Consider the following 13,512-nt stretch of genomic DNA (forward strand, 5'->3'; position numbering starts at 1 on the left):
AAATATCTAAAGACTCATCTTTTTTGCATGCACTTAACCTACTAACACCAGTAATTTTCATTTTCTTGTCTTTTTCATTAAAAAAAAATAATACTTGGCTATGCTTTCTATACGAGACTAACTGAGACTTGTCATGACACTTGTATACAGTTGTTGTTCTCTTGTTGACCTGACTGCTTCTATTATTCTCATTTGTAAGTCACTTTGGATAAAAGCGTCTGCTAAATGATTAAATGTAAATGTAAATGTAATGTAGTCTGAAAAATACGGTAAGTGGCCTGTGAACTAGGTGAATAATAAAGTGAACTATAGTTATATCACACTATAGAGACTGTGTCTGTTCCCCAAACTAGAAAATACAAAAAAAAAAAAAAAACATCCAAACCAATTTAAGGATAACAATTTAATTGAGGTTAAATAAAAAACAGATGCAATACGGATAAACAAATGAAAAAGCTTGGCTTATTGAATATCAGATCCCTTTCTACAATGCACTTTCTGTAAATGATAAGATCACTAATCATAACCTAGATGTGCTCCATTTGACAGAAACCTCTCTAAAACCTGATGATTACATCATTTAAAATTAGTCTACCCATCAAAATTACTGTTAAAAACATGAGCCACGTCCAAAAGGTAAAGGGGGAGGTGTTGCTTCAATTTATAACAATGTTTTCAGTATTTCTCAGAGGGCGGGCTTCAAGTATAATTCGTTTGAAGTAATGGTGCTTCATATAATATTGTCCAGAGAAGAAAGTCAATGAAAAATCTCCTGTGATGTTTGTACTGGCTACTGTATACAGGCCACCAGGGCACCATACAGACTTTATTAAAGAATGTGCTGATTTTAAATCCGAATCAGTCTTGGCTGCAGACAAAGTTTTAATTGTTGGTGATTTTAATATCCATGTTGATAATGAAAAAGATGCATTGGAATCAGCATTTATAGACACTGAACTCTATCGGGTTAGACAGCACGTCCCAGGGTCTACTCATTGTCAAAATCATAATTCAGATTTAATACTGTCACATGGAATTGATGTTGATGGTGTTGAAATTATGCAGCCAAGCAATGGTCAGATCATTATTTAGTTTTGTGTGAACTTCATATAGCTAAAACTTTAAATTCTACTTCTTGTTACAAGTATGGTAGACCCATCACTTCTACCACAAAAGACTGCTTTGTAAGTAATCTTCCTGATGTATCCCAATTCTTTAGCATATCCAAAACCTCAGAACAACTTGATGATGTAACATAAACTACGGTCTCTTTTCTAGCATTTTAAATACATTTGCTCCTTTACACTTAAGGAAGATTAAGGAAAACAGTCTGACACTGTGGTATAATGAAAACACTTACACCCTAAAGAGAGCAGCCAGGAAAATGGAGCACAGCTGGAGGAAAACAAAACTAGGGGTATTTCATATTGCTTGGTCGGAAAGTAACCTATCCTAAAGAAAAACATCAAAAACTGCTAGATCTGATTACTTTTCTTATCTTTTAGAAGAAAACAAACATAACCACAGGTATTTATTCAACAGAGTGGCTAAATTAATGAAAAATAACGCATCAACAAGTTTTGGCATTTCCCAAAAGCATAGCAGTAATTACTTTTTTTAGGAACTACTTTACTTCTAAGATCGATACTATTAGAGATAAAATTGTAACCATGCAGCCGTCAGCTATAGTATTGTATCAGATATTGTGCTATAGATCGCCTGAGGAACAATTCCACTGATTCTGTACTGTAGGAGAGGATGAATTGTATAAACTTGTTAAATGAAACTTGTTAAAACCAACAACATGTATGTTATGCCGCATTTCCACCGAAATTACCCTGAACATTTTTACCAGGCACTTTTTTTCCCAGGAACTTTTTTCCCCCCAGACCTGTTGCTTTCTGCGTTTCCACCGCGGTGTAAAGTACCGGGAAGATTAGGCAAATGACTGGTGACGTAGGTCAATGTGCGTTTCTCAATACAAAGTACCGCTGATTTAAAAAAAAAAAAAAAAAGTACGCTGATTTTGGACGTGCATCATTGGTAGTTAGTTCAGACTTTGTGCATTTGACTGGGGAGTGTGATGTCCACAACGATGCAAGTCCGGTAAATCTATAAACAGCAGCGTTCTTGATAACTTCAGTCAGCTCGTCTTGGCTACTGCAATTTTCCTTACTGTGTATTTACAATAAAACGAAATAAGATATCAAATACCACTGCCTCCTTTGGTTTTCATTCAAGCATAATAACAGCTGCAGAAATGTACTTAGTTCAGGGATATGTGTATCTGCAGCCATTACAATGAAACGAAATATTATATAAATTTGCCTTTTTTATTTTCATTTTAACATATGGATAAATTGAATACAGACCAAATAAAACCTGTTCGATTGACCCCGCAGCTGAATTACATTTTATGTTTAACCACTAAAGACACATCAGAGCCAGCGGCACACATCAGAAGGTCTATCCCAGGAGAGGCTGCTCTCTGTGGATACATGAGGACTGAGCTCCCGCTGATCGAGTCTCTCAGAGATAGACGAAACACATTTTTAAATAGGCGCTGTCTTTATAAATAAACCACAGATTTGAGTTTTAAACAACTACATTCTCGCCTGAAATACTTTTAAAATTACATTTCATGACACAATAACAGTAATATTTGAAAATTATCCAAATAAATGGTGTTTGAACTCAACCAATGCTGCGTGAACTCAGATGGCTTTGGCTACAGCACTTTTCCCCTCAGTATATTTACAATAACACAAAATAGGATATAAAAAACTACTGCCTCCTTTCGTTTTTATTTAAACATAATAACAGCTGCAGAAATGTACTTACTTCAGGGATATGTGTAACGTTATATACAGCCATTACAATAAAAAACGAAATATTATAGACTTGCCTTTTTTATTTTCATTTTAACATATAGGTAAATTGAATACAGACCAAAGAAAACCTGTTAGATTTACCCCGCAGCTGAATTAAATGTTATGTTTAACCACTAAAGAGACATCAGAGCCAGCGGCACATATCAGAAGGTCTATCCAAGGTGAGGCTGCTGCTCAGCGGATAGATGATCACTGACCTCCCGCTGATTGCGTGGAGCTCACCGTCTCAGAGATCGGCGAAACACATTTTTAAATAGGCGCTGTCTTTATAAATAAACAAAAGATTTGAGTTTTAAACAACAACATTCTCGCCTGAAATACTTTTAAAATTACATTTCATGTCACAATAACAGTAATATTTTGAAAATGTTGATCTGAATAAATGGTGGTTGAACTCAACCAATGCTGCGTGTACTCAACCAATCAGGATGTTTAGAGCCAAAGTCCCGCCCCCGAAAGTTCCTGAACTTTGAAAAAGTACCACCTTGCCAGCAGGGACTTTCTGAAGGGCATTTTTTACCCAGAACTTTATTTAGTTCCTGGTTCCTGCGGTGGAAACACACCAAGTACCAGGCAAAAGTCCCTAGTTCCTGGGTAAAGTTCCTGCGGTGGAAACGCGGCTTTAGACCCTATTCAATCTAATGCTGTGTTTGCACCGGAATTACCCAGAACTATTGTACCAGGAAATTTTTTCCCAGGAACTATTTTCTCCCCAGACCTGTTGCTTTCTGTGTTTCCACCACGGTCTAAAGTACCATGGAGATTAGGCAAATAGTCTGGTAACGTAGGTCTGCGTGCATTTCTCAATACAAAGTACGTATATTTTGGACTTGCATCCTCGATAGTTTGAAGTTTGCTCATTCAACTCGGGAGTTTGATGTCCGCGACATCTAACTTCTGATAAATTCTGAAAAAGAAGACATAAAAACTCTGCATGTAATAACCTAGAACACTGACTTGATGGCTGCTCTGTCAATTCTTCCTCATCAGTTAGGAACCTAGGTGTGCTATTTGATAGCAATCTTTCCTTAGAAAGCCAAGTTTCTAGAATTTGTAAAACTGCATTCTTCCATCTCAAAAATACATCTAAATTATGACCTATGCTCTAAACGTCACATGCAGAAATGTTATTCCATGCGTTTATGACCTCAAGGTTAGATTATTGTAATGTTTTGTTGGGTGGCTGTTCTGCATGCTTAATAAACAAACTCCAGCTGGTCAAAATGCAGCAGTTAGAGTTCTTACTAGAACCAGGAAGTATGACCATATTAGCCCGGTTCTGTCAACACTGCACTGGCTACCTATTAAACATCATCCATGTCCATGTCCATGTCCATGTCCGCTGTGTACTCAAATCTCTGGCAATTTGATAATACCTAGAATATCCAAATCAACTGCGGGTGGCAGATCCTTTTCCTATTTAGTGCCTAAACTTTAGAATAATCTATCTAACATTGTTTGGGAGGCAGACACACTCTTTCAGTTTAAATCTAGATTAAAGACCCATCTCTTTAACCTGGTTTACACATGACACACTAATACGCAATATACAAATCCAAATGGATTTTTAGTCTTCATTAAATAGGTAATCTGGAACCGGGAACATATAAGTCTATTTCTCTCTTATTCCAACGTCACCGTAGCCACCAGATCCAGTCTGTATGGTGGATCAGCAACTAGAAAGGACCTTTACAGCCCTGAGAGACAGTGGAGATCAGGATAACTAGATGAGCCCCAGATACAGATCCCCTGTAAAGACCTTGTCTCAGATGATCACTGGGACAAGACCACAGGAACCAGTTGAGTCCTCTGCACAATCTGACTTTGCTGCAGCCTGGAATTGAACTACTGGTTTTGTGTGGCCAAAGGAGAGCTGGCCCCCAGACTGGGTTTCTTTCATTTTGATTTAGGAAGTGTAGAGGGTTAACAAAGAGGTTATTTTGGCCTTGTCTGCACCTGACGCTAAGGCCCAACTTGTAAATAAATTATTGTTTATTCAACATTTCTCTGGTTCTGAGACTCCCTTCCTTTTCCTGTTACGGCTGACCCCTAGCGGTCGTAACAAGCGCGTTCAGTCTCAAGAAACTGGACTCTGGTGTTGCTAGAGGAGTGGATAACTGGCAGAGAATGAATGACCTGACCGCTCTAGTGCCCTCACATGAGGGGACGCGCTTTCCCTTGCCATACCGTCACTGGGCGGCAGCTGGGAATCTCGCTTGTCGGAGCTCATTGAGCCCTGAAGCACCAGGGGTATCAGTGAAGCTCTCTAAGGGGAAACTGAAGAGGATCGGGCACCGTATACAGAGGTGTGTACTTCTCCTCCCCAGGGTGGGATGTCCTTGGGGTCAAAGACAGGTATACACCTCGGTATGGCCTTGGCTTGGTATCGCTTGGCCGAGGTCCTCTTTGTCAGAACAACAGTCAGCAAATCCACTTTCTGTTCAGAGGACCCGACCAACGCTCTGTTTCTAGGTCTGGCGATTCGAGGAGCTGGACAGCTGGGAATGGAGATGGGTTGAGCCCTGGAATGTCGCTGCCTGCTTCTTCACCTCCTGAAACTTCTGCAATGTTTAGTAAATCTGCCCCAGCTGTTCTGATGTGTTTGAAGCTCTGTTCTGCATCAATGTAATGAACATCAATGTATCAGAAATGTTGTCAATTGGTAGAAAAAAAAGAGGAAACAGGCAAGGACAATGTGATGACAGGAGGAATAAAAGTGTATTAGATGGCTAGTGAGTTAGTCAAGCTCTGTGGTGTTTTGGTCAAGCTCCAGTTGATACCCCACTTCATTCTTGTATGTCTGCAATCCAAAAGTGTTTTTTTTCAGTAGTTCCTAGGTAGGGTAATATAGCACCCTAATGTTACTTTAGGTTTGTATGGCTAATAGTTTGTGCACTGATAATTAAATTTGACACGGGTGTTTTGTTCTTTCACATTTTTATATCAAAAATACAAATTCAGGCTTGCATAACCAGATATAATGACCACAAACCATTTTTGATGAGATATCCAAGGAGAGGTGGAGAATCCTAGTACTGTATATTGCCAAAATATTAGCAACCTAACAGAATCTGTTCTAATGGCAGTACTGACCTTTGCAGACCAGGCCCTCCTTCATCAAAACCTGCTTGCATACTGCACAACTCTTGGCCTTTTTAAAAGTCTTAGCCTTGAAGGTGTGGGAATGAACAGCCTCAAAGTCTTCTGGCTAAAGGGGCAAAGAGGGAGAGAGTGTTAAAATGCATCCAATGAGCTGAACAAGGGCTTCAGTGTTTTAAAAAATTTCACAGATCGTTTGAAGTGATTTCACATCCTGTATTGTTTTATTGTTAGATCGACATAAAGAAAGTCAACACACAACACACCACACACACAAGCATACTACACATTTATTGAATATTTAGTAGGAGGTCTTGGAAAATGCTGACTTGAGCCTGATAGCACTGAAAGCGAACGTCCCACCCTCTCTGCATTCGCTGTCCAAAGCCAAGTCCCCTGAACGTATATATGCTGACAGACCAGAATACCAGAGACAACATTGCTATAATACTGTAGGCTACATCAGCAGTTCCCAATTCCAGTCCTCACATCAACACCACTCTGCACATTTTGTGTATCTCTTATCACGTGTGACATTTGCTCTATTCGACTGTAAGTGCCCTGCGAAGTGGACTTCACCAGATATCCACCATGATTCCAGTTCGAAGCAAGCCTATATGTTCCATACAAATGGCATTAAAGTTTGTGAGATGTAAATTTAAATAGTATTTATTTACAGAGGTGTATTATGTCACACTTCACACTTCCCTAGTAAGTTTTGTCTGTGTGTAAAGAAAACAGCACAAATCCATGAATGAATGTTTCGAAGTGAAGTAAACTTCAACAGATTTCCCCTGCTCAGGGAGTAGAGAGCAAAAAACAATGTGGATGGATAATGTCAGTTGGAACACAGTTCATGCATATTCACCGGGGAGAAAACTTTATAATACATTTAATAAAAGTACTACAATACCATGAATGATGATCAGGTTGTTGATGTTTGCCTGCCATTTTCGCTCTGTCTGCACAGCATGTGTGAATGCACTGATGACGTATTCTGTCTCCACGAAAAAGATGTGCAGAGGTATGCAAATACATACATTGAAAGGCAGGTAGGTAAGCCAATTAAAATGCTCAGGCCACGCATTTTGATTGGACAAACATTTCTTGGTTTTAATCCTTCCAAAAAATATATTACTACATATACAATACATTTAAACCACTCAACTTAATGACTGCATTCAGAATGTGAAGAGACTTTCAACCAGCATAACAAAAAAATGAAGTCAATCACCTATTAAGTATCTGTACAGCAAATCCATCTGGTCAAGGTGATAAAAAGTGTGATCCTCAGCATTTTCAGCTGTACTATCTACCTAAATCTAAATGGCTTTTGTCACACATTGACAAGACTGTACAAATAGCCTTGCATGGGTAACCTTGGCTGTGAAAACCAGAGAGAAGTATGGACACTCATTCCCTAAAATAACACTTTGCGTAACTCACCACGCACAGCATTTATTCAGAATGGGAAATATTTGTGTGTTATAGTGACCTTGTGGAGAGGCATGTACATTTATATGCATCATTGGGGGTCCAAGCACATTTGTGTAGAACAAGCCTATCTACAAAAATGGATCCTGTTTATGCTATGCATACAGTTGTTTTGATGTCAAACAGGTCATAGACAAAACATAACAGACATGGCTCATGGCTTCCAGATGATTTAAAGGATACATAGATGATGCAATTTTAAGTTTTACTTTCTTTTTGGAGTGTTTCAAACTGATTGTGCATAGATAATATCAAAGTCACAAAGTGTAAAGTCTCAAAACCAAAGAGATATACTTGATCAAAGTTAAGACTCTGCCACTGCCCCCCAAAACTGTTCATTAAAACATGCCCCACATTGCTACATCACGATGTGGGAATATTTGCATAATGCCGCCAAAATGTTTATGCAAAGAAAGAAGTCATGGTTTCAGTAACTGCAGTTAGTGTTGAAGCAGCCATGTCAGGGAGATGCTGTGTGTTTCTAGGTGAAAGCAAAAGCACTTTATTTGGCCTTTATTTATTTGGTATTTAGGAATCTTTAAGATTACTTACAACGGAACAGTAACGCATTTTATGGACGGCCATTTTATGAACCTAGGAGAGGAGGTAATTCTGACTTTTGATCTCAAATCTTCCTTTTCAGCCCAAGATACTAGAAAAGGTAGGATCCTCAAAATTATATTCCTCCTTAGAGAAAATGTTATCTGTGAGGATTTCCAGTCAGGATTTAGACTGTATCATAATGCTGAGACTGCTCTCCTTAGAGTTACAAATGACATGCTCTTATCATCTGATTGTGGTTGTATCTCTCTATAGCCCCATTTCACACTGCCATTCCGGCAAATACACGGGTAAAGTGTTCCGACAATTATTCCCTGGTCGCTACATTTCACACTGCCAGTGATTACCCGGGATATGTGCGTGCTTTCACACATTACCCGTAAAGATCCTGTAACGACATGTGACATCAGGGCGTGACATGTAATGTACGAGTCGAAAACGTTAGCCACGTTATACTTTCACTGAAGTAAGCGAACGATCTCTGCGTCAGCAGGAGAGTGAGGAACTAACTGATCTCTGCTTCATTACAGTTAGCACATATTTTTTCATCACGAATGTTGATCTTTCTTCAAAACAGCCAGTTAAAGAGTCGCGCGATAACACTTCGACACGGCATTAGATCTGGCTTTTGTTCACACAGTGCTCGTCCCGGGTTGAACCCGGCAATGTTACTAGGTCCCCGACCTGGGTTCAATGCCAGAATCAATCCCGGGACATGGTTGCTTTCACACAGAAGGCGACCCGGCAATGTTCCGGCAATATAATGGGTCCGACGTGCAGTGTGAAAGGGGCTTATTAGTGCTACTGGATCTTAGGGCTGTGTTCGACATTATAGACCACAAATTCTCTCGAATAGACTAGAACACTTTGTTGGCATTGATAAAAGTCAATTAGCATGGTTCAAATTGTATTTATCTGCCCGCTATCAATTCATTGCAGTGAAAGAAGAGGTATCATATCAAACACAAGTGCAGTATGGAGTGCCTCAAGGCTCAGTACGAGGGCCATTAATTTTCTCGCTTTACATGTTACCCTTGGGAGATATCATCAGGAAGCACGGTGTAAGCTTTCACGGTTATGCTGATGATACTTCTCTTTATTTCTCTGCAGCCTGGAGAAACATATCAATTAGAAAAATTTATGGAATGCATAGTCGATATAAAAACCTGTATGATAAGTAATGTCTTACCACTAAGTTTTGGAAAAAAAACCAGAGGTGTTAATTATAGGACCTAAAAACTCTGCATATAATAACCTAGAACGCTGTCTAAGACTTGATAATAATAATAATTCACTACATTTATATAGCACTTTTCTAGGAACTCAAAGCGCTTTACATAGACAGGGAGTATCTCCTCGTCCACCATCTTGATGGCTGCTCTGTCAACCTAGGTGTGCTACTTGATAGCAATCTTTCCTTTGAAAGCCACATTTCTAGCATTTGTAAAACTGCATTTTTTCATTTAAAAAATATATCTAAACTATGACCTATGCTTTCAATGTCAAATGTAGAAACGTTAATTCATGCATTCACGACCTCAAGGTTAGATGTTAATAATTAAATGACTTAATGATTTATTGGGTGCTTGTATGCACAGTTAATAAACAAACTCCAACTGGTCCAAAATGCAGCAGCTAAAGTTCTTACTAGAACCAGGACGTATGACTATATTAGCCCGGTTCTGTCAACACTGCACTGGCTCCCTATGAAACATCATATAGATTTTAAAATCTTGCTTATTACTTATAAAGCCCTGAATGCTTTAGCACCTCTTGTTGCACTATAGTCCTCCATGTCCGCTGAATTCTCAAAACTTATCCAGAGATGTATAGTAACGAAGTAGAACTACTTCACTACTGTACTTAAGTACTAAAAGGCGGTATCTGTACTTTACTGGAGTATTATTTTTTTCTCCTACTTCCACTTTTACTTCGGTACATATTTTCGCTGAGTTTAATACTTTTACTCCGATATTTTTTTTTATGTGCTGCACCGTTACTCGTTACAATTATAATAATGTTACGAATCATTCCATTACAAACCACTGCCAGAACTTTAGATGGCAGATTTGATGAAGCTGGCACATCATTGAGCGAAACAAGCGATTAAGAAGACTGCGCTTGCTGACTGAACTGCTGTGAAGAGAGAAATGAACACCGAGCCGAGCCAGATAATGACTCGTTCACGAGTCAAGAACCAGTTGCATCGGTTCTCGGATGACCAGTAATGTTAGTTCTTTCTGACAGTTCGATTCAATAAACCAGTTGAAGAAAACAGTTCACGATTCTTTTGCGCTCGATGCAATGGCGTCATTGGCGTTTACTGCACCTGGGCTCATAACATTAACACAGAATCAGTTCAGAATCAATCACCAAAAGAATCAGTTCGGTTCAGACGCTCTGTGTGTCGGTTTGCTTCACGCTAAATCACACATGCGCAGTATCATCAGCTCATCGGTTCACGAATCAGACGCGTCTGACAGAAACGGTTCTTGACTCGTGAACGAGTCATTATCTGGCTCGGCTCGGTGTTCATCTTCAGTTCTCTCTTCACAGCAGTTCAGTCAGTGTACTGTTTGAGTCAATGAATTACTCCGGGATATTGGTTTGTTTTAACTCAGAGGGAGTGTCAGACACATTAAACAAGTTAACAGCTTAATTCATCTGTGGATTAATGCGTATTGGAGACGCGAACTGTTTAAAACGATTCAGTTCGATTTGGTGAACTGTTTCAAAAAGATCCGGTTACATCGAATGATTCGTTGGCGAACCAGATATCACAAACTGCTTTGTTTTTAACTGTCTTACAATAGACACGGAAGAGAAGACAATGCTGAATAAAGTCGTAGTTTTTGCTATTTTTGGACCAAAATGTATTTTCGATGCTTCAAAAAATTCTAAATGACCCTCTGATGTCTTATGGGTTTGAAACAACATGAGGGTAAGTTATTAATGACATCATTTTGCAAATTGGGCTAACTAACCCTAGTAACCGTTTTTTGTTTACAAGAAGTTACAGTCAAAGGAATTGTGATTGTCCTTTAGGTTAATCATTTGAAATAGTAAAAACGTCTCGGTTACGTACGTAACCCTCGTTCCCTGATGGAGGGAACGGAGACGTTATGTCGACCGACAAATGGGGTCTCACTTGGGAGGCCAATCATCTCTGATTTTAAGAGAAAACGCCAATGAAATTGGCAAGTGGATTAACACACCTGAGCCCACTCCCCATGCCGACGGGTATAAATAGGGCGACAGGTGCATCCACTCATTAGGTTTTACGCTGAGGAGCCGAGAACGTGTCCCGGCAACAGCGAATGGTTCAAGGTTGTGGCATGGGGACATAACGTCTCCGTTCCCTCCATCAGGGAACGAGGGTTACGTACGTAACCGAGACGTTCCCTATCTGTCGGTCACTACGAGTTATGTCGACCGACAAATGGGGTCCTATGGAAAACGCCATAACCTGAACCTCGTCACAACCCTGAGGCGCTGCAATTGTTGACAAGCCTTGGTGTGCCACAAAAGCTACGCTTAAGGTCGTAACCTTCCCAAAGCCCCAGCGCAAATTCACTGACCTTGGTACCGAAGGGGTCAAAGGGTGAGTACATCGCTGCTGGAGAAGGCCATGCTGCTGTTCCGCCCACAAAAGAAAATGGAAGGGATTTCAACCTTCGGTGAAAGATTGCTTCAAATCTTCCCTATTTGTTCTTTCAGCTGGCAAGACAATGGGGAAGCGAGCCTTTAGGAAAGGTCGCTACGGAGACCACATCCTACCCGTAGGGAGGTGACATGTGGAAATACCGATATGGACTGGCCCAGGGGGCAGTACTACATATGGAAAGGGTCTCTGAGGCAGGTCCTACCTTGGAGTAGGGATGGAACGGCTGCCAGAAGAGACTGACAGAGCGATCTGTCAAGGGAAGACACGGGTTTGCCAAGAGGGAAGCCTTACCGTGGAAGAATACACACATGGGATTACCCGTAGGGAACCCAGCCATATGGACACCTAGCCCAGTACAGGGGCTGACCGGCTCCGGGCATGCTAACGCCAGTACTGGGCCTGGCGACAGACTGCTCCGCCAAGTCTGACGCCGAGGGTGCTGGAGGATGCTCGACCAGGGTACGCCAAGCGGGGAACTCTACTGGGAGAAGAAGGCGCTCACATCCCCGTGTTAGGGGGAATGGCGCAGCAAGCGAGACACCCAGCCAGCCCTTCCCGCCAATTACCTGTTACCCAACACACGGGAGGAAACTGGCTCTACACGGAGGTTGTAAAACCTCGCAAAGGTGTTAGGTGTCGCCCAGCCCGCAGCTCGACAAATGTCTGCCAGAGAGGCGCCGTGCGCCAACGCATAGGAGGAGGCCACACTCCGTGTGGAGTGGGCCCTCACCCCCAGGGGGCACGGCTCGCCTTGGGAATGTTAAGCCAAGGCGATGGCGTCCACTATCCAGTGGGCCAACCTCTGCTTAGAGACAGCCTTCCCCTTCTGCTTACCTCCAAAGCAGACCAGGAGCTGCTCAGAGCTTCTGAAGCTCTGGGTGCGGTCCACGTATATGCGAAGCGCTCTTACGGGACACAGCAACGACAAGGCTGGATCTGCCTCCTCCAGGGGCAGCGCTTGCAGGTTCACCACCTGGTCTCGGAAGGGAGTGGTGGGAACCTTGGGCACGTATCCAGGCCGGGGTCTCAGGACAACGTGAGAGTAGGCCGGCCCGAACACAAGGCACTCTTCACTTACCAAAAATGCTTGGAGGTCCCCGACCCTCTTGATGGAAGTGAGCGCGATCAGGAGCGCTGTCTTGAGAGACAGGAACTTCAGCTCAACCGAATCCAGCGGCTCAAAGGGACCCCTCTGAAGTCCCGCCAGGACAATAGAGAGGTCCCAGGAGGGAATCAGGGGTGTCCTAGGAGGATGTAACCTTCTGGCACCCCTCAGGAACCTAACGATCAGGTCATGCCTCCCCAGGGACCGGCCGTCCACTGCATCGTGATGTGCTGCAATGGCAGCCACATACACCTTCAGGGTGGAGGGTGACAGCCCACGCTCCAGCCTACCTTGCAGGAAAGAAAGCACGACTCTGACCGGGCATCTCCGGGGGTCTTCTCGGTGAGAAGAACACCAATTCGTGAACAGACTCCACTTCAGAGCATAGGCCTGCCTCGTAGAAGGGGCTCTAGCCTGAGTGATAGTGTCTACCACCGCTGGGGGCAGATCACTTAGGTCTGCCGCGTCCCGTCTAGAAGCCACACGTGGAGGTTCCAGAGATCTTGACGCGGGTGCCAAATGGTGCCAAGCCCCTGAGAGAGAAGGTCTCTCCTCAGGGGGATGCGCCATGGAGGGGCTGTCACGAGGAGCATGAGTTCCGAAAACCAGGTCCGGGTGGGCCAGTAAGGCGCAACCAACAGGACCTGTTCCTCGTCCTCCCTGACCTTGCACAGTGTCTGTGCAAGCAGGCTCACTGG

At 42.2% G+C, this 13,512-nt stretch overlaps 1 protein-coding gene across 4 annotated transcripts in view; it reads right to left on the reverse strand.

Annotated features, from left to right (window-relative positions):
- LOC128015449 (tensin-1-like) overlaps positions 1 to 13,512 on the reverse strand; it is a 106,898-nt gene that overhangs the window by 64,717 nt on the left and 28,669 nt on the right. For all 4 annotated transcript variants that reach the window (XM_052599278.1, XM_052599280.1, XM_052599279.1 and 1 more), the window contains exon 2: positions 5,985 to 6,099. In XM_052599278.1, coding sequence (XP_052455238.1) covers positions 5,985 to 6,099 — 115 coding nt within the window. The remainder of the gene's footprint in view (positions 1 to 5,984; positions 6,100 to 13,512) is intronic.

This window comes from Carassius gibelio, chromosome A6 (genome assembly GCF_023724105.1).
Source record: "Carassius gibelio isolate Cgi1373 ecotype wild population from Czech Republic chromosome A6, carGib1.2-hapl.c, whole genome shotgun sequence".
NCBI classification, from domain to species: domain Eukaryota; kingdom Metazoa; phylum Chordata; class Actinopteri; order Cypriniformes; family Cyprinidae; genus Carassius; species Carassius gibelio.